The 27,088-nt window shown below is 43.1% G+C and overlaps 1 protein-coding gene across 1 annotated transcript in view; it reads left to right on the plus strand.

Annotated features, from left to right (window-relative positions):
* LOC124613449 (carboxyl-terminal PDZ ligand of neuronal nitric oxide synthase protein-like) overlaps positions 1–27,088 on the plus strand; it is a 970,717-nt gene that overhangs the window by 518,701 nt on the left and 424,928 nt on the right. Inside the window, exon 2 of the mRNA XM_047142152.1 lies at positions 19,226–19,297. Within this exon, the coding sequence (XP_046998108.1) occupies positions 19,226–19,297 (72 nt within the window). The remainder of the gene's footprint in view (positions 1–19,225; positions 19,298–27,088) is intronic.

Raw genomic sequence — 27,088 nt, forward strand, 5'->3', positions numbered from 1 at the left:
CATCATTAAAGCTTAGGCGCGCTATTCAAAATCGCCGGTCAGGACTGCTCTCTTAGCTCGTCGTTCTTCTTCACGACAATGCTCGGCCTTACGTTGTAGCAAGAACAAAGACGCAACTGGACATTCTCCATTAAGAATTACTGGATCATCAATGATATAGCCATAATTTAACACTATCAGACTATCATCTGTTTCCAAAACTCAAAAAATTTCTTGGTGGAAAGAGTTGGGGAAAGTGATGATGAAAAGGTTGAAAGAAACTGTTACTAACTGGTTTAACGGTCAGGTGGCAGAGTCATTTGATGCTGGATCCAATAGCTGGTGCCAAGACTTGACAAATATTTAAACGTTGATAGTGGCTTCGCTGAGAATTGAAAAATGTGCATGTTGTTGTTTGTGCTACAATTTACGTTCACAAATAAAGTTTCTCTCACTTCATTACAAATCGGTTGTTACTTTACAAATGATCCTCCTATATAGGACACAAAAGCAGTATATGAGTTTTGGTTTTTTGGGTAGCAAAATAAGTGACGATTTTTTGTCTGTGGAGGATACAACATGGAGACTGACAAAACCAAGAAAAGTTTTTCTGAAATAGGTAACATGTAATATAACGGTGTTAGGAATCTTTTCTGAACGTATTTGTCTGGAGTGTAGGTCTGTACTCAAGTGGGCGTTATACTTAACACATAGGAAGAGAACAGAAGCTTTTCAAATGTGTTGAACAGAAGACTACCGAAAATTAGATGTGTGTATCGAATAATAAGTGAGAAATAATGGATCGATTTGGGAAGAAACCATGGCACGACCTCATCAAAAGAAGGGATAGGCTGAAAGGCCACATCCTAAGGCATAGACGAAACCCTCTCAACATGTGTAGAAAGTAAGTATGAACGCTAGTCGAGGTATTTTCACACCGTGCTGCTTCTTCACAACTCCCCTAGATAATTCTTCTCGTCAAATCAGTTCAATAACAAAGCATGACGATAATTACGAAATTAATTTACAGCAGCTTATGGATAACATAGATTAATTCAGTACGCGTCATATCTTCCATTTCAAACAATTAAAGTGAAGTGACTTCATTTCTATTGAACAAACAGCAATTTACAGGATACGACCATCGGTGGAACCAGTTTTGTACGACTATGCATTCACTCTGGAGAGATTTCTAGCTGAACGCGTTTGAGTGTTGTCTGAAACAAATCTGCATTAGCTGAATGCACCGCCGCATAAATGTCACGCTGTTAGCGATTGAACGATATATCGCCGTTTATTTGGTGTGAAGCGCACCAACTCTACTAACTGTATTGCAGAATAATTAATTGCTACTTTTCAGTTCATTGAGACATGCACAGAAATTCGTTGATGAGGCAAAAAGGCTTTAACGATCACAACACTGTATCGTTTGCAAGCGGTTTACAACACGAAAGTTATTCATTTCAGTGAAACAAAAATATCGCTCAACACATATCACATGCTACATTTTAGGTGGATGAAAACAGATATTTTATGAGGCATGAAAAACTGCAAATATTGTTATTAAGAATAATGTTTCGATATACGTCCACCAATATAATCGAAGTGTGTGGCAGTTTCATTCTTGGTAGGACTCTACCATGCAGAAATGGTGCACGCATCCTACCTCTCTTGCCCTTGATATGAGGAAATGTCACTCCAAGATTCTTCCTTGAATACCTTAAGGTTGACAAACGAATAAATGTGTCACAAGGTTCATTACACTCTGGTTTCATTATTACTCGACAGATCATTATAGCATCGTAACTCAGATGAAATCGGTCAGTTCAAAAATGGTTCAAATGGCTCTGAGCACTATGGGACTCAACTGCTGTGGTCATAAGTCCCCTAGAACTTACAACTACTTAAACCTAACTAACCTAAGGACATCACACACATCCATGCCCGAGGCAGGATTCGAACCTGCGACCGTAGCGGTCGTGCGGTTCCAGACTGTAGCGCCTTTAACCGCTCGGCCACTCCGGCCGGCGAAATCGGTCAGTGTTTGATAAAAATCGAACAGGGAGGGCATTGACTAGCATAGCATTCAGGAGGTTAAAGTTCCTTAGTACCCACGTAGATTTGGTTTTCCGTGGTTTCTCATTATCTACTTGGGGAAACGCCAAATCGATAAGCTCAAATCTCCTGTTTCTTTTTATTCGTTTGTTTAGTAAAAACGACGAAAAGTGACGTAAGGTACCTGATACTCGATACAGTGTTTATGTTCGTTGTGCCAATGACCAACCACTTCCTGTGAACAAAAGAGATCCCTTTATGCCGACGGTTTGGCGTTTAGCGAGTCAAGGGAAATCTGTTGACGATGTTGAAGCCCATCTGACAAACACATTGAGAAACTGAATGTGTATTACTCCAACAATCAACTTCGTCTGTATCCATTTAAGCACTATCAGGTACGTCGTACTTTGACGTAGAGACAGTATTGTGAAAATACGAGACTGGAGTTGGAAACGAGAAGTAATATCCTTGGTGAGATCATTGCTAGCGGGTGGCGCTCTCGACCACAAACACTGAGCGACGGCACTAGCTAAGTGTTACAGTGCTGCAGAGTATGCGTGCTCGCTTCACCCATACGAACATAATTGACGAAGAGAAACGTGTTGGCTTTTTACAGGGTTTTCAAACCGACTTGCTGGCATAGTGCCACCAGACAATCGACGTGAAGTAGAGAACAAATCAGGTTAAACAGGACAACCATCCACTACATGGGCACGTTCCAGCCCCAAGTTTGAGGTCCAGAAGAAGTTTTCTCAAGTTCACTTCAGTCGCGGAGACAACAGGAGCTACAGCGATGTAACAGTTGTGGATCTCTTCGCTGCCTCTCCCTTTGGAAGCGTAGGTCCAAGCAGAATTGGACCGTGTGGAGATCACTCCGTCGTCTTCCTTCTAGAGTGGAAGATCCATAGGTAACATCCAGAGATATCATTTCTCCATCGATTCCGTCTATAGTGACTATATAGAACTACACACCATGGAGCACCTACTGGGTTGTAATTTGTGCCGTAGATCTTGCTCGGAAGAAAAATATGATCTGCAACTGAAATTGCAAGATTTTAGTCAACAATAATGTAACTTTATAGCCAATTTGTTTTTAATGGTAACTACAGTGTATCGAATTCGTTTCTGCCTGGTTTAAAAAAAGAAACTTTAGGATTCACAGCTATGAAGGAAGCGGTTGGGTGAGGTTCAAGATGAAGACACGGCACGTTTTCAACCAATCCCACAAGAGCTGTAGCAGCGGCAACCACCCGCAGTTGTCCTTCACCCCGCCACTACATCACTTCCAATTTGCAGTATGCGGCAGTTTCCTGAGGAATCGTTCATTGCGTGCTGACATTTTGTTTATTATTTTTTCTCTTACAGTTGAGGAGTCAACGTACTATCTGTGTTGCGCGATACTGAATAATGTCGGAAGCAAGTTCTTGAAATGATATTGTTGTTGTTGGGGTCTTCAGTCCAGAGACTGGTTTGATGCAGCTCTCCATGCCACTCTATGCTGTGCAAGCTTCTTCATCTCCCAGTACCTACTGCAACCTACATCCTTTTGAATCTGCTTAGTGCATTCATCTCTTGGTCTCCCTCCACGGTGCCCTCCAGTACTAAATTGGTGATCCCTCGATACTTCAGAACATGACCTACCAACCGATCCCTTCTTCTAGTCAAGTTGCACCACAAACTTCTCTCCTCCCCAATTCTGTTCATTACCTCCTCATTAGTTGTGTGATCTACCCATCTAATATTCAGCATTCTTCTGTAGCACCACATTTCGAAAGCTTCTATTCTCTTCTTGTCTAAACAACTTATCGTCCACGTTTCACTTCCATACATGGCTAAACTCCATACAAATACTTTCAGAAACGACTTCCCGACAATTAAATCTATACTCGATGTTAACACATTTCTCTTCTTCGGAAACGCTTTTCTTGCCATAGCCAGTCTACATTTTATATTCTCTCTACTTCGACCATCATCAGTTATTTCGCTCGCCAAATAGCAAAACTCAGCTACTACTTTAAGTGTCTCATTCCTAATCTAATTCCCTCAGCATCGCCCGACCTAATTCGACTACATTCCATTATCCTCGTTTAGATTTTGTTGATGTTCAACTTATATCCTTCTTTCAAGACACTGTCCATTCCGTTCAACTGCTCTTCCAGGTCCTTTGCTGTCTCTGACAGAATCACAAGGTTATCGACGAACCTCAAAGTTTTTATTTCTTCTCCATGGATTATAATTCCTACTCCCATTTTTTTCTTTTGTTTCCTTTACTGCTTGTTCAATAAACAGATTGAACAACATCTAGGATAGGCTACAACCCAGACTCTCTCCCTTCCCAATCACAACTTGCCTGTCATGCCCCTCGAATATTATAACTGCCATCTGGTTTCTGTACAAATTGTAACTAGCCTTTCGCTCCCTGTATTTTACCCCTGCCACCTTCAGAATTTGAAAGAGAGTATTCCAGTCAACATTGTCAAAAGCTTTCTCTAAGTCTACAAATGCTATAAATGTCAAATGATATTGAGTAGAAAAGTTCGTCAAGGCTGTCTTGGCCAAGGCATTGCCGTACGAGGTTACAAAGGGAAATGGTTTGAGCGTTATGTACCTAATCTGTCAACAGATGTTCGTGACAATGACCCCAGTCGTTCTATTGTTACTGGGAAGACGGTTACCATGGTAAAAGCGAAAAAGGAGATGATTAGTTTCAACGTTGCAATGTTGAAGTAAGTGACAAATTTAAAAAGGTGGCGCTTATGGATCTATCACTCCATAAGCCACAGTTCTCATCGAACGAAATCTACGAAATGACAAAAACATGTAGGGTTGTGATTATTGGGCTGTCACCTTATCACTGCCACTTCAACACTGTTAGAATTAATGTCGACCCAAATTAAAGGCTGCTTAGCAAATAATAATGAGAGAAAGACGCTCTTTGTGATCGAGGTACTCCGCAATGAAGCAGTTACGGAAATCACCTCTCAAGACTGAAAGAACACAGTCAGTCTGACGCAGCGCATTATGGAAAAAAAGTATAGCACACTGCATCGAAAACTTTAAGGCCTAAGTAGATAAAGCAAGATAGGTCTGTGGAAATTAAAGAATGTGCGGGCGCATGTTGTCAGAAGTCTTCCCGTCGTTCGCAAAAAGTCGGACGTCACATGATGTGAGTTTAGCGTGATAATAGCGCCGAATGCGGCTGGTCCCACAACACGAGGCAATGGAAGGAACGAGAAAAAAAGTGTGTGTGTGTGTGTGTGCTGTGTGTGTGTGTGTGTGTGTGTGTGTGTGTGTGAGCGCGTGCCCGTTTCGATAATCGAGCAGTTACGGTGCACTGTGGTGGTGTTCTTCCTTCCAACATGGCCCAAAGACGACATTTAGATGACTTCACATGTGGAAGAATCATCGAAAAACTACAAGAAGGATAAAGTCTGAAGAATAAACAAGTAGTACGGCATTGTTCACACCATTGTTTCACCTGCATGGCGTGCGTTTCAAACCGGGGGGTTGAAACCATAGGCAGTGCTGCCCGACGGAGAGGAAGTGGTCGACGACGGCCAACTACGGCAGCACATGACTGCTACGTCGTGCGAGAGGCAAGAAGCGACCCACGTCAAACAGCGCGTGCAGCTACAACCACATTTAACAGTACTGCAAGGTTTGAGACTACTACAAGATCTGAATTTGGTGACGTATTTAGCGAAGAGATCGCTTCCCCATAATTCTGTGGAATATTATGACAAAACTGCATAACGGAAACCAGTTAACGTCTAAATAGGGATGACCCAATTAAACATGAAACACAAATACCGTATGTCATATAGATACAGTGAAAATGAAGTTCAAAGGACTATGGAATGAAACCAAAGGACGCAATAAAATCTTGTTTGTTACTTTACTTTACTTTTCCGTTTCCAGATCAAATTTTATTTTTCCAATAGTTAGCCACCGCTACGGCTTTGTCGTTGGCTTGTAGCAGGTCACTAAAACTGCAGCGCTCCGGCAGTAGTCGGCACATGAGCAGATGTGCCTCGTCTTGTAACTCTCCGCATCCGCAGAGAACGTTGTCATCGTTAGTCAGCAGTCCCCACTTGCACAGATTAGTTTTGCATCTGGGTACACCAGCCCTCAGCCTATTTAGTGTTCTCCACACTGTGTAAGGAAGTTTGTTTCCAGGTGCCATTTGCTCTTTTGGTATTATCTGCAGTGCGGTTTGTTCATTCTCCCATTTACGGACTCTATTATCTTCCTGTGAACCGTCAAGGATCTTGGTTCTTGCAATAAAGCTATTTCTAGACTTAAGCCTCCGAGCCTGAGTGACGTGTCCATTCAGTGGGTGTCGAGAATCTGTTTTTGTTTGTTATTAATAAGCATTAACTTGATTCCAATCACTGAGCAGAACAACAAGTAAAGTTGATTTATAAAAGCTACACGATAATACCTTGGCACAGGTGGGCGAGATTGGAAATGAAGCGATACAATTATGTCCACATAAACTCACCGATGGCCGGCCGAAGTGGCCGTGCGGTTAAAGGCGCTGCAGTCTGGAACCGCAGGACCGCTACGGTCGCTGGTTCGAATCCTGCCTCGGGCATGGATGTTTGTGATGTCCTTAGGTTAGTTAGGTTTAACTAGTTCTAAGTTCTAGGGGACTAATGACCTCAGCAGTTGAGTCCCATAGTGCTCAGAGCCATTTGAACCATTTTTGAAACTCACCGATAATTGCTGAAGCGGTCAACAGATTTAAGAAAAGACCCATAAAAGTACATACCGTCTAAGCACCAACCCCTTGCCTAAGCGCATTTTTATTCGAACTAAATGAGTGACTTAATTCAGATCAGGAAAACTCTAACTTGAAGCAAAAGACTTCGCCCCGCCCCCCCTCCTCATGATGCACTCAAATGCAGCTCATGCTAACCATCGTCTTAAAACTCAGGTGCTGACAAAGCTTTCTAAGTTGAGCCCTGGCACCAATGATTAGCTCTAGAACAATGTCCTCCCTTTCTGAAGCTCTAATATGAAGGCACGTCGCCATGTGACAGTCCAAAACGAAGAAGTGCCTCCTCTGGACATGTAAGACGAAGAAGTTCCTCTCTGAAGATCTAAGACGAAGAAGCTTCCCTTCTAAAGATCTAAGGTGAGGTCTGTCTTTTCTCCTTTTCTCAAAATCTGAATGGTTCTGCAGCAACGGATTCTCACTACACAGTCACTGTAGACCTTCCGAGTTCCAACCAACGAAAGCTCCAACACCGAAAGTTCTCTCCCTTCTCCTAAAAGATCTGCCTTGATTAACAAGTAATACACACTTCTCTGTCTAGAGTGGATAAAAAAGCAGAAATTCTCTCTCCCTGTGCGAGTGATTTCACGTTGCGTTTCAGGACAGCGGCTGTACGTACGCGAGCCTTCATCCCCACTCCCAAAATACTTTTGGTGAGCCAATCCAGAAATTCCTCACGAAATTTAAACGTCGGCCACTGCTGGCCTCCTTTGAGTCCAACACATTCTTCTCACTCTGAGTGCAGCTTGCTTCCCATCCCATTGCAGATCTCTATCGTTTTAGAAAGCATTCCATTCCGCCGCTTCTCACAATGGAATTTTACAGCCTGCCGAATGCCACTCCAGCTCTCTGCGAAGCTGTTATCGGAACTTGGAATACCGCCGCTGACAGCATCAGTCCGTTCGGTGTGGAACTGCAGCTGGCCCGGGGCTCTGCCTTTCAGCGAAGAACTGTTTCACGACTCGCATGTAGTTGTGCTCCTGCTGTCTTCACTCTCCCACAGTCGTCCAGTGGACCCAGCTTACAGAAAACCGTTACACTTATTTATCACAGTTCATAAATGAAACTGAGAAGTACTTCCTAGATTCTCATTCACTGGTGATCTTTCAGATGCGTCCGAACTTTCATGTGTCGCTAGTAATTTGAATTGAGTTAGTAGTTCAAATTTAATATTGAGTTATTCATTATGTTACAGAGCAGTTTTGGAAAAAGCTGTCCGCTAACAAAGGCGCCCAATCGCAAGCTCCACAGTGGCATGGCAACTGCATGAGGATGACCTCTTTGCCCGACGACCAATACATTGTATTCCCTTGACAACCCCACATTGGCGGCAACGTTTGCGATGGTGCCAAGAGCATAGGACCTGGACCGATAAGGACTGTGGTCGCTTGCTCTTCTCGGATGAGAGCAGATTCAACAAGAGCAGTGTTTCAGGACGCATCTTCATCTAGCGATAGGTGGAAACGCGTGTTGTACCCAGGAACAATTTCGAACATCATTGGTGGTCCAAATGCTATGGTGTGGGAAAGGATAGTTTTGTATGTGAGTGTTTAGGGTAAACATTTTTTATTTTTCGACATAGTCTCCTTTTAGACTTATACACTTCGTCCAGTGCTGTTCTAATTTGTTGATCCCTTCCGAATAATAGGAATTTTCCAAGTCAGCAAAATAGCTATTAGATGCTGCAATCACCCCCTCATTGGAGTAACATCTTTGTCCCGCCAACCATTTCTTCAAATCGGGGAACAAATAGTGGTCAGAGGGGGCCAAGACTGGAGAATAGGGGGGTGGTTGGTTGTTTGTTTGGGGAAGGAGACCAGACAGCGTGGTCATCGGTCTCATCGGTTTAGGGAAGGATGTGGAAGGAAGGCAGCCGTGCCCTTTCAGAGGAACCATCCCGGCATTTGCCTGGAGTGATTTAGGGAAATCACGGAAAACCTAAATCAGGATGGCCGGACGCGGGATTGAACCGTCGTCCTCCCGAATGCGAGTCCAGTGTCTAAGCACTGCGCCACCTCGCTCGGTGAATAGGGGGGGGGGGGGGGGGGGGGGGGGATGTGAAACGAGTTGGAATCCTGTTTCCATTAATTTTGCGACCACAACTGCTGAGGTGTGTGCTGGTGCGTTGTAGTGATGGAAAAGGACTTTTTTGCGGTCCAATCGCCGGCGTTTTTCTTGCAGCTCGGTTTCCAAACGGTCCAATAACGATGAACAATATGCACCTGTAATAGTTTTACCCTTTTCCAGGTAGTCGATGAGGATTATCCCTTGCGAATCCCAAAAGATAGTCGCCATAACCTTTCCGGCCGAAGGAATGGTCTTCGCCTTTTTTGGTGCATATTCTCCCTGGGTAACCCAATGTTTAGATTGTTCTTTGGTCTCAGGAGTATAGTAATGTATCCATGTTTCATCCACAGTGACGAAAAGACGCCTAAAGTCCTGCGGATTCTTCCTGAACAGTTGCAAACAATCTTTGAAACACTTCAAACAATTCCGTTTTTGGTCAAGCATGAGCAATCGCAGAACCCATATTGCGGATAGCTTTTTCATGTCCAAATATTTATGCAAAATATTATGTACCCGTTTATTCGAGATGCCCACAGCACTAGCAATCTCATGCACCTTAACTCTTCTCTAATCCATCACCATATCATGGATTTTATCAATGATTTCTGGAGTCGTAACCTCCACAGGGTATCCAGAATCAGCATCACTTGTGCGCATATGGCCACTCCGAAAATTTTGAAACCACTTATAAGCTGTTCAAATCGAATGTGCAGAGTCACCGTAATGTTTATCAAGCTTCTGTTTAGTCTCCAGAGGCGTTTTGCATCTCATAAACTAACATTTAATCACCACACGAAATTCTTTTTCGTCTATTTTTTGACAATCACTCGACTTCCTTGATTCACACGAGTGCGAAACACAAAGAAATAGACCAATATGGCTGAAACTTGGTGTACGTTCTTTCCGAAGATGCTACTATGCTACTAACTAAACATGACCTCGTTACGTCCCGATGGTGCCATCTCTCGGACTTAGCACGCACTTTTCAAACGCCCCTCGTACACACCAGTCACGCTGTTCCTCAAGTGATATTTTTCGGGGGTGCATTCACCCTTGACTTCATTTCTAAGGATGACAAGGCGCGAGCGCATCAAACAGCCCAGGTGCAGGAGCTCTCGGAAGGAAAGGATATTCAGCGAGTGGGCTACCCTACCCGTTTCCACGACATAAATCCCATCGTAATCGTGTGGAATGCCGTGGGCAGACGTACTGTAGCGCGGGTACACACACCACCGACCATGCAGCAGTTGTCACCCGCGTTGTAAAAAAGTGGAACGCTGTACCACAATGACTCCCTACTAACTATGTGACCAGCAGGGAAACACGTTGCAGAGCATGTATTGCTGTCCGTGGCTATCATACACCTTACTAACAACGATGCCCCGCCTTTCGTTATGTCTAGCGGACGATCATAAATCGATAATACTCATGTGTAATTATTGTCTTTGAACAAAAGTGTTATTTCTGATCGTCTCGTTACGTATTTTTTAATTTCTTTTCAGTTACCTGCTGTGCTGTACTGTGGCAGTTCTTTCTACGTATGGTCCAAATTTAATCGATACATCATGCAAAAGTTACTTTCGTCGTTAACTTTTCCATACGAGTATAGAATGAAACTATTTTTTAAAAATTCATTATAGGAATTAAAGTATCAATAAGTAACAACAGTGATAATTTTACATCAAGCATGTGATTCGACGAGAGTAATAACAATAGAGTTTCCTCATTGTCATAACAAAAGATGCACATCTACATTCAGCTGAATGTCTCGTACGCGCGATAAAGTAGCTGCATAGCAAAATTATTTATTTGCAGAATTTGGCTGTTAATAAGAAAGCTGTTATCAACAGCTGAGTTCATCTCAGGAACTCAGTCTTAACCACACACACACTCACACATACACACACACACACACACACACACACACACACACACACACACAGACACACACACACACACACACACACACACACACAAACAGAGACATTCTTTCAGTGCTTGTGTTATAATTGTTGCAATTCTTGACAGTCTATCTGGGGGCGATCCGCAATGTATGGCAACTAATAAAAACTCGAAAGCACAAAATCGCTAAAAAAAAGCACTTTATTGAATGATACTTTCAGCATCAGATCTTATGTAAAAGTTCAAGAGCATTAGATCTGATGATGATAGCATAGCTCTGTTGAAACCATTTATCCAGTAAATTGCTTTTTTAGCAATTTTGGAATTTCATGTTTTCTTCAGTTACCAATGTTGCAAATACTGACGTAGTGTATCTTGTTATCACTATCTTCATTCTTCCAAGCCGATATTATGTTTTCTGATCGGTCAACTTTAACTACTAACCTAGTATATGTTTCTTTCAATAAAACTAAACGGGAGGCCGAGTATTGTTTCACGCACGACCGCAGCCCATGCGCCACATTTAACACAAATTATCTCGTTTCAGAGATACGCATGTTCAAAATTTGATGTCGTCAGAAGACGCACTTTTGTAAGATTTCCATACATCGTTCTGAAAATTAATGCTAGCAAATAAAACTGAGAGGAAGGCGTAGTGCAGTTCTTTTACAAGTCACTGATTAACGTTTCATCTTTGTACATCGAATAGTCTGCGAGTATGAACAAGCTCAGTGAAATGTGAGATAATGTGTGTATTTTGTGTGCATCGTGGCAAGTTAGCTGTGAGCATCCGCGTGTTCCTACCGAAGCGTCAGTCCTAAGGTAATTTTCAACAGACTTCCGTCGGTGGCAGCATCTTGATGACACATCATTACAACAACATCATCTATGTTTAAGTAGAGGCTTATTAGTAACAAGCGTCAAAGTCGGTAAAGTGTTCCGTTACTCGGTTTCCGCATAGGCACTGAAGGAGCCTCTACCACCACGCCGATGCGCACGGTAACCGTGTGAAACAAGCTACGAAATTAAGTGCGTTATCTGTAGTACTACTATTTTATATAGTTTTAAATTACGTGAAATACAAACGGGCGACAGTTTGCAAGAAAAACGCTATTTTCATCTAGTCGATTATAAGCGGAAATTTTCATCAACGGAAATTTTTTTCACCTCTAGCGCAAGGAGATTAGTGCCGAACAGAGAGATTTTATTCACTCACATGTCGGTGTCGCACACTCCATGCAGATGTCACAGGAGGACGCGAAAAAGGAGGGATGAAAAATGATAAACATCTTTTCCTGCATCAGATCACATTCAAGTTTTCTCGAATGCTTTCCAATGGTCCTTAGTGGCTCCACCCAGTATACCAGGGCAAAATTTGCGGTCACAACTCAATCCACAGGTATCAGATTACGTTCAATGGGCCTGCAGCCCTACGATGAGGATTGAATTCTCCAGAGGGTGTCAGCAATCTCATAACATGTCAAGAATGTCGTCCTGTTGCACATGGCACTGCAAACTGGCGTTTTCCTCCGCTAGGTGTGTGAAAATGCAATGCATCATCTGCTTTTAATTTTCAATATTCAAATGTTATACACTGAAGCGCCGAAGAAACTGGTGTAGGCATGCGTACTCAAATACAGCGACATGTAAACAGGCAGAAAACGGCGCTGCGGTCGGTAATTCCTATGCAAGGCAACAAGTGTCTGACGCAGTTGTAAGATCGGTTACTGCTGTTACAATGGCAGGTTATCACTATTTAAGTGAGTTTGAACGTGGTGGTATCATCATCAATATGGGCTTTCGGAGCCGAAGGCCCACTAGCGTACCCTTGATGATTGCACGACAGTAAGCTTTACCCTTCGCCTGGGCCCGTCAACACCGACTGAAAACACGTTGCCTGTTCGGACGAGACTCGCTTCAAATTTTATCAAGTGGTTGGACGTGTACGGGTATGGAGACAACCTTATGAATCCACGGACCGTGCATGTCAGCAGGGGACTGTAAAAAGTGTTGGGGGCTCTGTAACGGTGTGCGGCGTGTGCAATGGGAGTGTTATGTAGCCCCTGATACGTCTGGATACGACTCTGACAGGTGACACGTACGTAAGCATCCCGTCTGATTACCTGCATCCATTCATGCCCATTGTGCATTCCGAAGGATATGGGCAATTCCAGCAGGACAGTGCCACAGCCCACACGTCCAGAATATCTACAGAGTAGCTCCAGGTACACTCTCCTCAGTTTAAATATGTCTGCTGGCCACCAAAGTCCCCAGAAATGAACATTATTGAGCATATCTGGGATGCCTTGCATCGTGCTGTTCAGAAGAGAGCTGCACCCCCTCATACTCTTACGAATTTATGGACAGCCCTGCAGGATTCATGGCGGCAGTTCCCTCCAGCACTACTTCAAACATTAGTCGAGTCCATCTCACGTCGTGTTGCGTCACTTCCGCGCGGGGACCCTAAACGATATTAGGCACGTGTACCAGTTTCTTTGGCTCTTCAGTGTAGCATGTACTGCTTAACGACTGAGAGTTCAATTTCAACCTCTCGTATCAATAATTTTTAAGTGCAAAAGTAACCATCGAAATGTTTAGTTATAGAGATCTGAGTAAAGTTATCTTAATTGAACGAATACTTCATTGTATATATACTACTTACAGTCACTTAGAATCATGCATACTATTTTCATTAATATTACCTACCAAGATAGCGATACTATTATCTCTCAGGTAAGTGCGCAAAAAGCAACGTAGTCACAACGCTGTTTCCAACAATACATCACACAAAAAAAAATCAATTATACACATACAATTACTTTAACACATTGTGTTTGGAAAAAAAAAAGTTTGCGATGTGAAGTGGAATTTTGGAATGGTAACAAATTCAAGCTAGACTCTACAAAATTTCAGTAATACGAAATGCAGAGAAATTTAAAGAATAATTGAGTAAGTCTCGGAAAAAAAGCGCTTTGTTAAGTGAAATGTTCAACAATCTTCTGAAATAAATGGTGTGTCCCATAAGATTTCACGCACATTTGAACAACAAGTCAGTGGACTTTTATTCAGGAGGAGTGGATGGTCGTGTACACATTCCGACACTCTATATTAGATATGTTGCGCTTACGCAAGGAACGTAGAGATGAATAACGGGATGGTTCCCCTTAAAAGAATAGAAGACAGCAGTTTTTTCTTATACGAGCAAGTGCTCTGAATCTCTACGGGACGTTGAGCACTTAGCATTCCTCCCTTTAGATTTGCGCCACGACCCCTCCGTTGGCGGCAGCTGGGCTGGTGTTGGACAGCGGCACCTGTCCCTCTGTCCCTTCACCCCCTCCCCCCCCCCCCCCACCTCGCTCCCTTGTCGCGGTGGCAGGCGCCCAGACAGCTGCTAATGAGGGCGGGCCAGAACTCCCCCCTGACCACCGCTCTCGGCTAATCGTGCCGCCCATTATTCGGGCTACTAATTCAATTCTCGGCCCTCTCTCGCCTCATTTAGCTTTGTCTGTGGTCGCCTCTGTCCGACGCTCTGCACAACACGTGCGGCTCACACTCCTCTTTCACCACCTTACTTGTTAGAATGCAAAAATCTCGTGGCAATAATAAATCAGAGGCAGTCTAATCAAACCTCACATAATGAAAGGATATATTTACTTATACGTATTATACCTATTAAAGAAAAGCATCATAATGAACGAAACAATCTAGATCACGTTTTACTAACTCTTACGACCCATTCCGGCCGAATTAAGCATCAAGCAACCAGTAATTATAACGAAACAGGGTAGATAGTGTCACATACATGACATGTGAATCAGGCGTCGCAATCATTAAAACAAATGCGTTTTTCGTTGCGACAGGATCTTCTCATGAAATTTCAATCACCAGTTTTCTCCTCCGATTGCGAAAACATTCTGTTGGCACCCACCTACGTAGGGAAAAATGATCTCACGATAAAATAAATCAGAGCTCGCACAGAGTAACTGAAGTGCTCGTTTTTCCCGCGCGCCGTTCGAGAGTGGAACGGTAGAGAGACAGCTTGAAGGTGGTTCATTGAACTCTCTGCCAGGCACTTTATTGTGAGCAGCAGAGTAATCACATAGATGTAGACGCAAATGTACAAAAGAAACCAGGAATTAAGGAACTTTTGGAACTTTGTGGTAAGTTCCAATGGAACCAAACTGCTGAGCTCATCGGTCCCTAGACTTACACACTACTTCATCTAACTTTAACTTACGCTAAGGACAACACGCACACCCATGCCCCAGGGACGACTCGAACCTCCGACAGGGGGAGCTGCGCGAACCGTGCAAGGCGCCTAAGACCGCGCGACTACACCGCGCGGCTGGAATTATGGAAAGGGACATAACGTTCAGGTAGAGTATATAAAAGCTTTAATGCTTACCAATGATGTAATTCTTCTGGAGACGGCAAAGGATTTCGAACAGCAAGTAAATACCGCTGATTGGCAAAGCAAAAATAGCGTTCCTCAGTGAGGAATTTTAGTGCTAGCATGAGGCATGGATTATAAATAGTTCACACAAGCTAGAGCTAGCATGGGGCGTGGATGACAAAGAGTCTAGACAAGAAGAGAGTAGAAGCTTTCGAAATACTGTGCTGCAGAAGAGTACTGAATATTAGATGGGTAGGTTAAATAATTAATGAAGAGGTGCTGAATCAATGCAGAAAAAACAAATTTAGCATAACGTGATTAAAGGGGGGAATCGAATGATGGAACACGGTCTGAGGTGTCAAGGATCGTTAAGTTCATAACAGAAGGAAGTGCGGCGGCTAAAAATTGTAAAAGAATACCAAGACATGAACACAGTAAGCAGTTTCAAATGGATGTAGGTTGTAGTAGTAAGTTATCCAGAGATGAAGAGGTGTGGACAAGATAGAGCAGGGAGCTACGTCAAACTACTCTTCAGATTGAAGACCACAAAACAACAAGGTGTACAACTAAAATAGGTAGCTGTTGCTATCACCGGCGACAGTTGGTGTGGTACATTGTGAAAAAAGCGCCCCAGTTGACGCCTTTGGTAGCAATATTCGTATATTACACCATATAATTGCTTCTCAGAAATGAGATCTTCTCAACAACTGATCTTTGACATTGTAACGTTTGCGAACTATAGAAATTGTATGTCTACCATATGATACGTTCAATTGGAAATGCTTGGAGAGAATATATATCTAGATCTATTAGTCTTTCAGTATCGAAGCAACTGAAAACTCACAATCGATTGTACTGCTTATAATTCTGTCAGGATCCAAGAAAGTTACAACTGGGTAATGCGGGTAAATGGAATTGTTTATTGAATTGCCTACGCATTTAAAATTATTATTCGCATTTTAGCTGTTTCCTCGGGTTTAATAAGATCGCTTGAAATTCAAATCCACACGGAAGGATTCACATAAAAAATTCTCGGATTAAACGGCATATTGCGTATAAACCACATTGAACCACACCTGGATTTTGTTCTCTGGTATACAAGTCGCACTAAATGTGACTTTTCGGCTGTTTCTCTCTTGTATCTATGTTTGGCGGTTTTGTGGCGGCGTTCGTAGCGACAAACAATTCGCTGTAGAAACGGCTTACGAAGTCACCGCCACACTTTTAATAGCGGGCCGACCGGTCCGCTGGAACAGTGAACAGAAAGATGAAAACCCAAACACTCTGATTAAATAAAAGTCGGTACTTATCTTTATTAACGAAGATACAGAAACACAGTAGTGAACTCCGTGTCTACAGAAATCTGTCTAGTTCGAGTCGGAGCGGCTAGGTCAACGTCGGCTGACGACAAACAACAACTCTGCTGCGATGAACACACAACTGACTAGCAAGTACACAACTCGGTGGCGAGTATACAACTGAGCGGCGAATACAGAACTGTCCTAGCGCTCGCGACTCCAGCGCTTAAGAAACCAGAAGCCAGCGGTGGCGCGCGCAGACTTGCGGCGATTTTCTGTCTCGCTGGCGCTGCTTATGCGGACGGCGTCCGGACTTTGATGCTGCCAACCTTTTGGCAGCGGGCTCGGGTGGCATTACTGGCTAGGATATAACAGGCGGGTTCCTCTGCACCTTAGAAGCTCAACACGATCGCAGTTAATGTACAAGTATGCAAAAAAGAGAAAAAAGTACAACTTAGACTACACTTCGACAGTAAGGGGAGTACCGTCAACGATAGGATTAAAATAAATGTAATTCCCAAATCGTCGTTACGTTATTCAGTGTTAGCAGTGACGAATAAATAAGTTTTACACAATTGGTAACACCAGAAATGCTGTTTCTCAAATATGTAGAAGGTTGCAGGAGGAACGATGAGATAGAAACACTAGGCGTGACACAGTCCACGTCATATTTTTATTTAATTTCTAGTTATTGACATAAGGCATTCAGAGCAAATGCTGCGACCGCTGTGCAGGGAACACTGGCTCGGTCTCAGAGGGCAGTGCAAACAGTACAACTTGCTAACAACCTTTCCTGTTCCACTAGAACTTCTTACAAACATAATTTACCGTGCCTTGCCGTCTGTACAGCTCACACAAAATAACGTGGTACCAGCACAGATATGCTTCCTCGACGTGAGCACTGAGTAATTGCATGCCGTTGTTCCTCCAATCAACCTACACACTTCGAACGTTCTCGTTGCTGTCTCTCCACTACACAGCGTGGCGCCACAGCCATCACACAGCTTAACTGCAGGGGAAGTTCTCCGTAATCAGGCTTATGTGTTTACACGCAGTGCCATGAAATTTGTAAGGGAGGAGGCAAACGAGAAAGCAGAAATCTCATTAAAGATTGTTCTTGAGAAGATTGCAGGAACCGCTAGCTGTTCCTATCACTTAATAAACAAAGTAAAGGAAGAGGAAATAATTAGCTACAAGTACTTCGTAAGGCTTCACTGCTTCCGACAGATGTGGAAGAAGAAGAAAATCTCTCTCATTTTACGCACACAAACCCGTCCTCCCTATGCCGCCACCCTCATACATAACATTATCATTAGCTGAAGCCAGCTACATACGAAGCTCTGGTTTTTAGTTCAATAATCAAAGAGTATTAAGCAAAACTAAACACGTTAAACGTAATTTCAATACTATGATTGTAGGTGAAATAATATCCTGAGTTCTTGCAAACACGTGTCAATTTTGAAATAACGAATGCGTGCTACTGTCATTATAGCGAATGTAATATAAACCGATATACATTAATTCTTTGAACATTACCTCTTTAGTCAGGCTCTTTGGTGTGTTTACATGCTGGAAAGCACATGAGAGTTGCTGCCTGTGACAAAGTTAGTGTTGTGCTATAGACTACACCGACTGGAAAACATAAATTATATTTTCCAGAGTAATATGTGCACCAGGAATAAACCCAGCGATTCTAACAACTGTAATTAATGTCACATTCAGTACTATTTGTTCCGATTTTCTGTCTTGCCATAGCAATGCTGCCAATCTTGTCACGGTCGCGCGACTCTCCCCGTCGAAGGTTCGAGTCCTCCCTCCGGCATGGGTGTGTATGTTGTCCATAGCCTAAGTTATTTTAAGTTAGTTTGAGTAGTGTGTAAGCTTAGGGACCGATTACTTAAGCAGTTTGGTCCCATAAGATCTTACCACAAATTAAAAAAAGAAATGCTCCCAAATACATTAAGTGTGTACCGTCTGATGAGTCGCAAAGCCATTCCAAACAGGTCATGATAAATGAAAACTGAAGCATAGCGAAAGGTGACTGGTTACAGTTATTTCTTGAAACCTCGAAGAAAATTTTAATTATTGATAATATTGCCGAACGGGTTATCGGAGGACTGCCACATAATTAGCAAGAGACACATGTGCTTTTCTTGAGTTGTCATCGTTGTAGTAAGCTACGTTGTCCAGCATGCCAAAATTGTACGCCTTTTTTGTTTTACGAGATTTGCTTCCGGAAGTGCACTTTCGACCTTGCTTTTCTTTGGCTGGTCCTCTATTTATGTGTATATTTCTTTTTCGTTACTTTCGCGAGGAACTGTTGACTCTGAATGTTTATTTTTGTCTAGTTGCTGGTGGTACTGAACTAACGTTTAATGCAACGGTTTGCAGATTCGCTAGCTGTAGCTTACAAGTTATACACGTTTCTGCATGGCATTCAGCTGTCGAAATGCACCTACGATTCGCTCTGCTGCAGCTGACACCAGAGCCCCAACTACTACTGTTTTTCCCGTCCCCTACCCTGGTGTCTGCACAGCTACGGGCCGAGTTATTTTGTACGCACTGTACTTTTATTGCTTACCACGCAAAAAAGCAAATTTCACATTTAACCATTTTTTCCATTATTTCGCTGATTTGGAAATGGTATTGGTGTCAGCATAGTCCTCACTTGGTTGTGCTATCTTTGTAGGCATGTGATGCCGAAAACGGAGATGTGATCAACGTTTCACTGACTGATTTCTCCTTGTGTTGCAGTACATTGGGACCATGGATGTACCGCGGCCCAAGAGCCGCGTGGAGATCGTCGCCGCCATGCGTATGATACGGGTGAGTGATGCTTTTTGCTGATATGATGCCGGGGTGGCCGACGGTTCTAGGCGCTACAGTCTGGAACCGCGCGACCGCTACGGTCGCAGGTTCGGATCCTGCTTCGGGCATGGTTGTGTGTGATGTCCTTAGGTTAGTTATGTTTAAGTAGTTCTAAGCGCTAGGGGACTGATGACCTCAGAAGTTAAGTCCCATAGTGCTCAGAGCCATTTGAGCCATTTGAGCCATTTTTGATGCGCTAACTGTAGCCTTAATATAGGGCAGACAGTGCAGCTCCATCCACCAAGGCCAGCCAGCTGTCGCAGTTGGCACAGGAAAGCTTTTCCTCAAATCTCTGTAAGAAAATGAAGTAAGTTTAGAGGGTGGTTCTTGCTAACGTTTCAAAACCCACGAAATAGAGTAGATGCCGATTAGATAACTAATACACTACTGGCCACTAAATTGCTACACCAAGAAAAAATGCAGATGATAAACGTGTATTCATTGGACAAGTATATTATACTAGAACTGAAATGTGATTACATTTTCACGCAATTCGGGTGCATAGATCCTGAGAAATCAGTACTCAGAACAACCACCTCTTGCCGTAATAACGGCCTTGGTACGCCTGAGCATTGAGTCAAACAGAGCTTGGATGTCTTGTACAGGTACAGCTGCACATGCAACTTCAACACGATACCACAGTTCATCAAGTGTAGTGACTGGCGTATTGTGACGAGCCAGTTGCTCGGCCACCATTGACCAGATATCTTCAATTGGTGACAGATCTGGAGAATGTGCTGGCCAGGGTAGCAGCCGAACATTTTCTGTATCCAGAAAGGCCCGTACAGGACCTGCACCATGCGACCGTGCATTATCCTGCTGAAATGTAGGGTTTCGCAGGGATCGAATGAAGGGTAGAGCCACGGGTCGTAACACATCTGAAATGTAACGTCCACTGTTCAAAGTGCCGTCAATGGGAACAAGGGGTGACCGAGACGTGTAACCAATGGCACCCCATAACTTCACGCTGGGTGATACGCCAGTATGGCGATGACGAATACACGCTTTAAATGTGCGTTCACCGCGATGTCGCCAAACACAGATGCGACCATCATGATGCTGTAAACAGAACCTGAATTCATCCGAAAAAATGACGTTTGGCCATTCGTGCACCCAGGTTCGTCGTTGAGTACACCATCGCAGGCGCTCATGTCTGTGATGCAGTGTCAGGGGTAACCGCAGCCATGGTCTCTGAGCTGATAGTCCATGCTGCTGCAAACGTCATCGAACTGTTCGTGCAGATGGTTGTTGTCTTGCAAACGTCCCCATCTGTTGACTCAGGGATCGAGACGTGGCTGCACGATCCGTTACAGCCATGCGGATAAGATGCCTGTCATCTCGACTGCTAGTGATACGAGGCCGTTGGGATCCAGCACGGCGTTCCGTATTACCCTCCTGAACCCATCGATTCCATATTCTGCCAACAGTCATTGGATCTCGACCAACGCGAGCAGCAATGTCGCGATACTAAAAACCGCAATCGCGATAGGCTACAATCCGACCTTTGTCAAAGTCGGAAACGTGATGGTACCCATTTCTCCTCCTTACATGAGGCATCACAACAACGTTTCACCAGGCAACGCCGGTGAGCTGCTGTTTGTGAATGAGAAATCGGTTGGAAACTTTTCTCATGTCAGCACGTTGTAGGTGTCGCCACCGGCGTCAACCTTGTGTGAATGTTCTCAAAAGCTAGTCATTTGCATATCACAACATCTTCTTCCTATCGGTTAAATTTCGCGTCTGTAGCTCGTCATCTTCGTGGTGTAGCAAATTTAATGGCCAGTAGTGTATAAAGCACATGGGGTGGTGGGGGGGGGGGGGGGGGGGGAGGGGGGGTGGCGCAGATGTCGGAAAGTACTCCATAAATTGATGACAAATGTTGAACATGTGACATCACTAGATACCTTACCACAAGTGCAGCAGTTGGGCTTGTCGTTCCTCCCTCGCCGGTAGTGGGCAATGTAATACATCTCTCAACCAGGGTATCCTTTTTCGTTCTTGCATTATTCCCCGTGATCGTAGCGGTAACACCGGCTCCCGTCATAACTACGAAGTTAAGCGCTGTCGGCTTTGATAGTACTTGGATGGGTCACCGTCTGCGTCTGCCGAGTGCTGTTGGCAAGCAGGGTTCTCTCAGCCCTTGTGAGGCCAATTGAGGAGCTACAAGATCGGACAGTGGTGGCACCCGTCACGAAGACATAACGGCCGGGAGAGCAGTGCTGACCACATGCCCCTCCAAACAACATCCGTCGACGCCTGAGGGCTGAGGATGGCACGGCAGCCGGTCGGTGCCGTTGGGTCTTCAAGGCCTGTTCAAACCATGTTTGTTTTATTATCTAATGCGATATGGTAGTGCTAGCGGTAGTGATAATAAAAGAATACGATGAATCGGACGAGATACGTCATGTCGTGAGGTCACATGTTCAACACTCGTCATCCACCTTTGGGGTGTTTCCGGCAGTTGCGGCCCCATGTGTCTTTTATAAAATTACTTATCTCTGCGTCATCTATGTCGCTTCGGCTGTGTTTAAAAATTAATAAAAATTACCGGGTATGGGCCGACATCAGCCAATTGAAGATTGAATATGGAAATGTACTAGTTTTTCACAGCACGCTGCCAGTGCTATTGTGTTCTTGGTACTCTGTTGCATGTCCCTAAACTCGATACAAGTGCTCAACCGTGGAGAAAGTCTTTCAAACATGCGTTAGTAGACGACACATGGTCTGTATGCCATGCTGTGCTTCCCTCTGGAGCTTCAAAATTTAAAATATATGGGAAATACTTTTTGCTAACTATAGTACTAACATTAAAAGGAAGGTCAGCGTTGGCCGTAATATTGATGTTTTATTGATGGCAGAATCGATTTTCGATCACATAGTGATCATCTTCAGTGCTGTACAAATTAAACTCAGACACTGTTATCAAGTTATCAATAACCAAAACTGAGAAGCTATTGATTGTGATGGCTTCTCAGATTTGCTTATTGATAACTCGATACCGGCCAACGCTGACCTTCCTTTTAATTTAACATATATGGTCGTTGTGCACACAGCACTCCGTGGAGTCGCCAATCTATAGTACTAACAGTTAAAAACACAATGCTGTATATCTGTCCTTATATTATCACAAATAAAAATTAGTGCTTCAGCACTAATAGTATTTGGAACAAAAACTTTATTCTTGCTATTTTGTCGAAAACTGACGGTTTTGACACCTTGGCTGTGTGCAAAGGACGATTTTATGCGCTGCAAAGAAGGAAACTGCTAATAATGCTACTTATTTACAAAACAGAGCCGTTACCGGTTTCGTATTGACAGGTTCATCTTCGAAGAGCTGTCACGTTTATACAGGGTCATTCAAAATTTCTAATACAGTTTTCTGAGGATTGTAGAGGGAACTTAGCTGATGAAGTTTTGATAAGAAAAACATGACCGGAAATGTATAGTTAGGATGTAAGATAAGTTTCAAGATCAGATCACTTTGAAATATCACACTTCACGGCACGTACATAAGCTGACGAGAGGGCACCGTCGCCAATCACGTCCGAGAACTCGGAGAGTACTTGGAGAAATTTGTTACCTTCGGAACGAGGAGGGCTGGCTGTTGTGCTTCATGAAAACTTGTTTACGTATCGTATGGCAATACAAGTACAAAGCTTACAAAACTACTACGCTTTAACACCCCTCCAGCACAAAACAACACAAATTATAACAGCTGTACATGGAGATAAAGGTCTTTCATGTATTTTGTAGCATCACTCGTCGCTATGAGGATATCTTCGAAGGACTCCTGGATGCACGAGGGGACATGTCGATAAAACGTGAGCAACTGTGTGTCGTTCCGCACCTCAGTCACACGATGCTGATGAAGATTTGCTCCACTTGTGGAGAGTGTCTGCACATTGTCCGTGGTGCATTCAGATGCGGTTCTGAAACGTCCCCTTTGAACAATTATACACGACTGTGCTTAAACTGACACACAATATTTTGTTAGCGCAACGCAATCTGACTTTCAAAATTCCCTACAAAAGAATGGCCCTGACTAACATTAAACTCTACCTTTCACAAATCACTTACCTCACAAAAATCTTCGCTGCTCAAGCTACTGCAATACAGCGAGCGCCACTACTGCCAGCTAAATAAAAGATTCTAACTACTGAAGGCACTAACTACTCATATGCATAGTTAGCAAATGAAAGATGTTGATAGAGGACAAACAATGTATTTACCTTAATATCATCATATATAAATATAGCAGTTCATGACAAATTTCAAAACTCCGCCATCTCTCTCCCCACATCCACCACTGCTGGCGGCTCACCTCCAACTGCGCAATGCTACGCGCTGTTCACAGCCAGCTGCCTAACACTACAATGGCGAGTATTACAACAATGCAAAGCAGCCACAGACTGCACACAGCACAGCCAGTGATTTTCATACAGAGGTGGCGTTACCAATAAAAAAACCTAAACAGCCTACTTACATAGGCCCCATGCTCCCCACAAAAAATTTTACAAATTGGATTGGGCAGTGGCCAATACAGATTTGAAAAAAAATTTTCATAATTACAATAACAAAGAAATCAAATGCACACACTTATTGATACAATGTTGGTCAAAAGCTAAAAATTTCTCACAGTCCATAAACACAGTCCAGATTGTTCATCACAGTAAAAATGCAGAGTTTTTCTCAAAGTCTGAGCAGTAAAAGAAAATGCACACAGAAGTAGTGGATTTCCATGCAGTCTTGAAGAAGTAGTGTTGTCCTTCCAACGGAAAGACAGTGCTGACTCGACATGCAGACAGGTAATGGGCCACAACAGAGTAAACCCACAGCAGAGTCAGTCGACGTTTTGAAGAATATTGGTAGTTACAGCCAGTGATTTTCATACAGAGGTGGCGTTACCAATAAAAAAACCTAAACAGCCTCCTTACAGTTCAAGGTACTCAGAATTGCCCGAGGCTGGGCGAATCTAGGGGGTTTCTCTTGGATGCAACGCAGCTTCAGGCGTTTAGGGAACAGTTTTGTTGTCAGCAGCGTTTCCATTCATAGACGGCTCTCGATTCAGTTTCCGTGAGAGTCCTGACGCTGATGAGATGGGGTTACCTTGATCTTAGTCTTTTTCGCTCCGCAGAAAATACGTCGTCCATTATTGGAATGTCGGTTTTATTAGCACTCTTCCGGTATTCACGTAGTACCCATCTCTTCCGTCTGATATCAGGAGGTGGAGCGTAGCTCAAGACAGGTAGCCAGCATTTGGGAGTAGATCGTACTGACCCACTAAAAATGTGTGTGGTTTCGTTAAGTTGTACGTCTATCTTTTATTCGTGTGGAGTGTTAAGCCAGAGAGGCGCACAGTACTCTGCTGCTCAGTATACCAAACAGAATGCTGGTACCCGGGGAGAGTCTGCTGTCGATCCCGAACGAGAGTCACAGAGCTTTTGGGGAATGTTGTTTCTGGCTTTGAGCTTAGCAGATGTTCGTGTCAAGTGCTTCTTTATAGGAAGAGTCATATCTAGAGTGATCCCTAGGTATTTTGGATGCATATTATGATGAAGTTAGTCTCCTTCAAAACAGACATCGAAGGCTCTGTGTGCCAGTCTATTGGACAGATGAAATCATGAAACTTCTGTTTTATTTGAATTTGGCTGTAGCCTCCATTTAAGGAAATAATGGCTTAAGACGTCTACGTCAGGAGTTAGGATTTCTTTTGTATACATGTATATAAAACAAGAGATGAGCAAAGACGTATCCCTGTGGTAAGCCATTATTCAATACATTTGGGTAGCTAGTGTCTTTTTCTGTAGTTACTGCAAATGTCCTTCGAATTAACATTGAATACTACCAATTGAGTGAACTGTGGGTGAAGCACGATCAACAGAGACTTACATGCTTTGAGCGAAAATAATAGTGCATTGAGAATGACTAGCTTCTAGCCGAAATCTAGATCTGCATAATAAAATTTAAAAATGATGACTGATTGCTGCAATCTGGTACAATTGGGCGTTAATTCTTAGGCTGCTCTGATGCCTTGCCGGGCTTGAGTATTGCTATGTTCTTCGATTGCTTCATTTTTTATGGGACTGAAACAGATGTCATAATGTCAGAGAAGATATCCGCCAGCCATCTTTTTGCGTAGATACCAATACACGGAAGGAGTTCGAGGTGGATTCTGACGCTTCCCAGTGCCTTTGCGGGTTTTAAAGTGTTACGAGCAGCAGACATTTCATATATGGAGAAAGTTCTAGAGAAGTGAGATTGTTCATTAATATTGTTTTTGAGCGACATAAGTTTGCGTCTTATGTCTCACAAGAACTTTATCCCTTCGTGCATTTGATGTGGACAGTCCTATTAGCTGATATACGAGTTGTTTCTTACTTTAACTTTGTTTCCAGCTAACTTGCTTAGTAATGAACATGGTCTTCTACTTTATGTTTGAAAATTGATTGACTCAACAGTGTCTGTGCACATAATGCGTCTGGCTGTACTGAGGTTTTTAGAAATGCATCATAATGTTTCACAGTAGTTTCATTCCAACCTGGAATATATTACTTCTGGTAGCCCCTAGGTATTGCCTTCTTTGCTACACTTAACATAGCTCCAACAAGCCTCACATAGTTTATTTTTGCTTTTGGGGAATTCAGCCATATTTTTAGCAAATGCTCCCACTTTACTTTCTGAAGTTCCATTTAGGTCACGGAAAGGATTAAATACATAAGTGGGATATTATTCCCTGATTCAATTAAGATTGGACGTTGTTGGCTGTGTGGGAAGTCTTTTAATATGAACCTCTGACTTCGGAGAGGTAATTTATTTTCATTAGTTGTTACAAAGCACAGATCGAGATTGTACTTCTGTCCACTGGCTGCCGATACGAATGTTCCTTTATCCTTTCCATCAAACACGAAATATAAGCTCACCATTTTCATCACTTTCCTCATACTTTAGTTGAGTACGGTGGCCGTTAAAATCTCCGAGAAATTTGGCGGAGTGTTGTGATACTGGGATAACCTATAGAGGCCAAGAGAGACACATTAATTACTGTTATTTCTCCTATTTTTACTGTAGCTTCGCGGATCTCATTGAGATCAGATACAGAGCAAAGATGTGCATTCTTCATTGACAATCGTACGTATGTTGCCACTCCATAATCACGGTGGTACTTTGCTCCTAGTAATTCAAAGCCAGGAATATTTTCTAGCTTATTCATTTGATGTTCATTATCGGTATACATTTCCCGAACAACGACAACATCGATGTTATATTTTGCTAAAATGTTCTGTAAGACTCCGCATTTTGGTTTACTTGTGCCTTCAATGTTGATTTGACATATCTTGATAGTGGATCCAAAGTTTATAGCTGGAGGGTCCAGGGAAGATAATATTATTAATAATGGCTGGTTGTTACTTTTTTCTTCGCAAGAATCAACTTGTAAAAGCTTTCTTATTGGCACCTAAAACCAATCGTTACAACGTTCTTAATAAAGTACTTATTTTCTAATTTGTCCCATTATTTTTTGTAGTGATGCCTCGAGCTAAATAGTTCTGTGTTAACAAAAAAACTTCCTCAGTCTTTTTGGATACGTATCACTTGCATACGATCAAGGATACATCGACTTTTATTTCTCCTGAGAAATGTCAGGTTTTCCCATTTCCACTCTTCAGTTGGCGACTTTTGGCTGTCACCGTTATGTATTTATTTTGTACTTCGAAACATCCTTGCCTTTGTGAACGGAAGAGACAGCGAAAA

The sequence above is a fragment of the Schistocerca americana genome, chromosome 4 (assembly GCF_021461395.2).
Source record: "Schistocerca americana isolate TAMUIC-IGC-003095 chromosome 4, iqSchAmer2.1, whole genome shotgun sequence".
In the NCBI taxonomy this organism is placed as follows: Eukaryota; Metazoa; Arthropoda; class Insecta; order Orthoptera; family Acrididae; genus Schistocerca; species Schistocerca americana.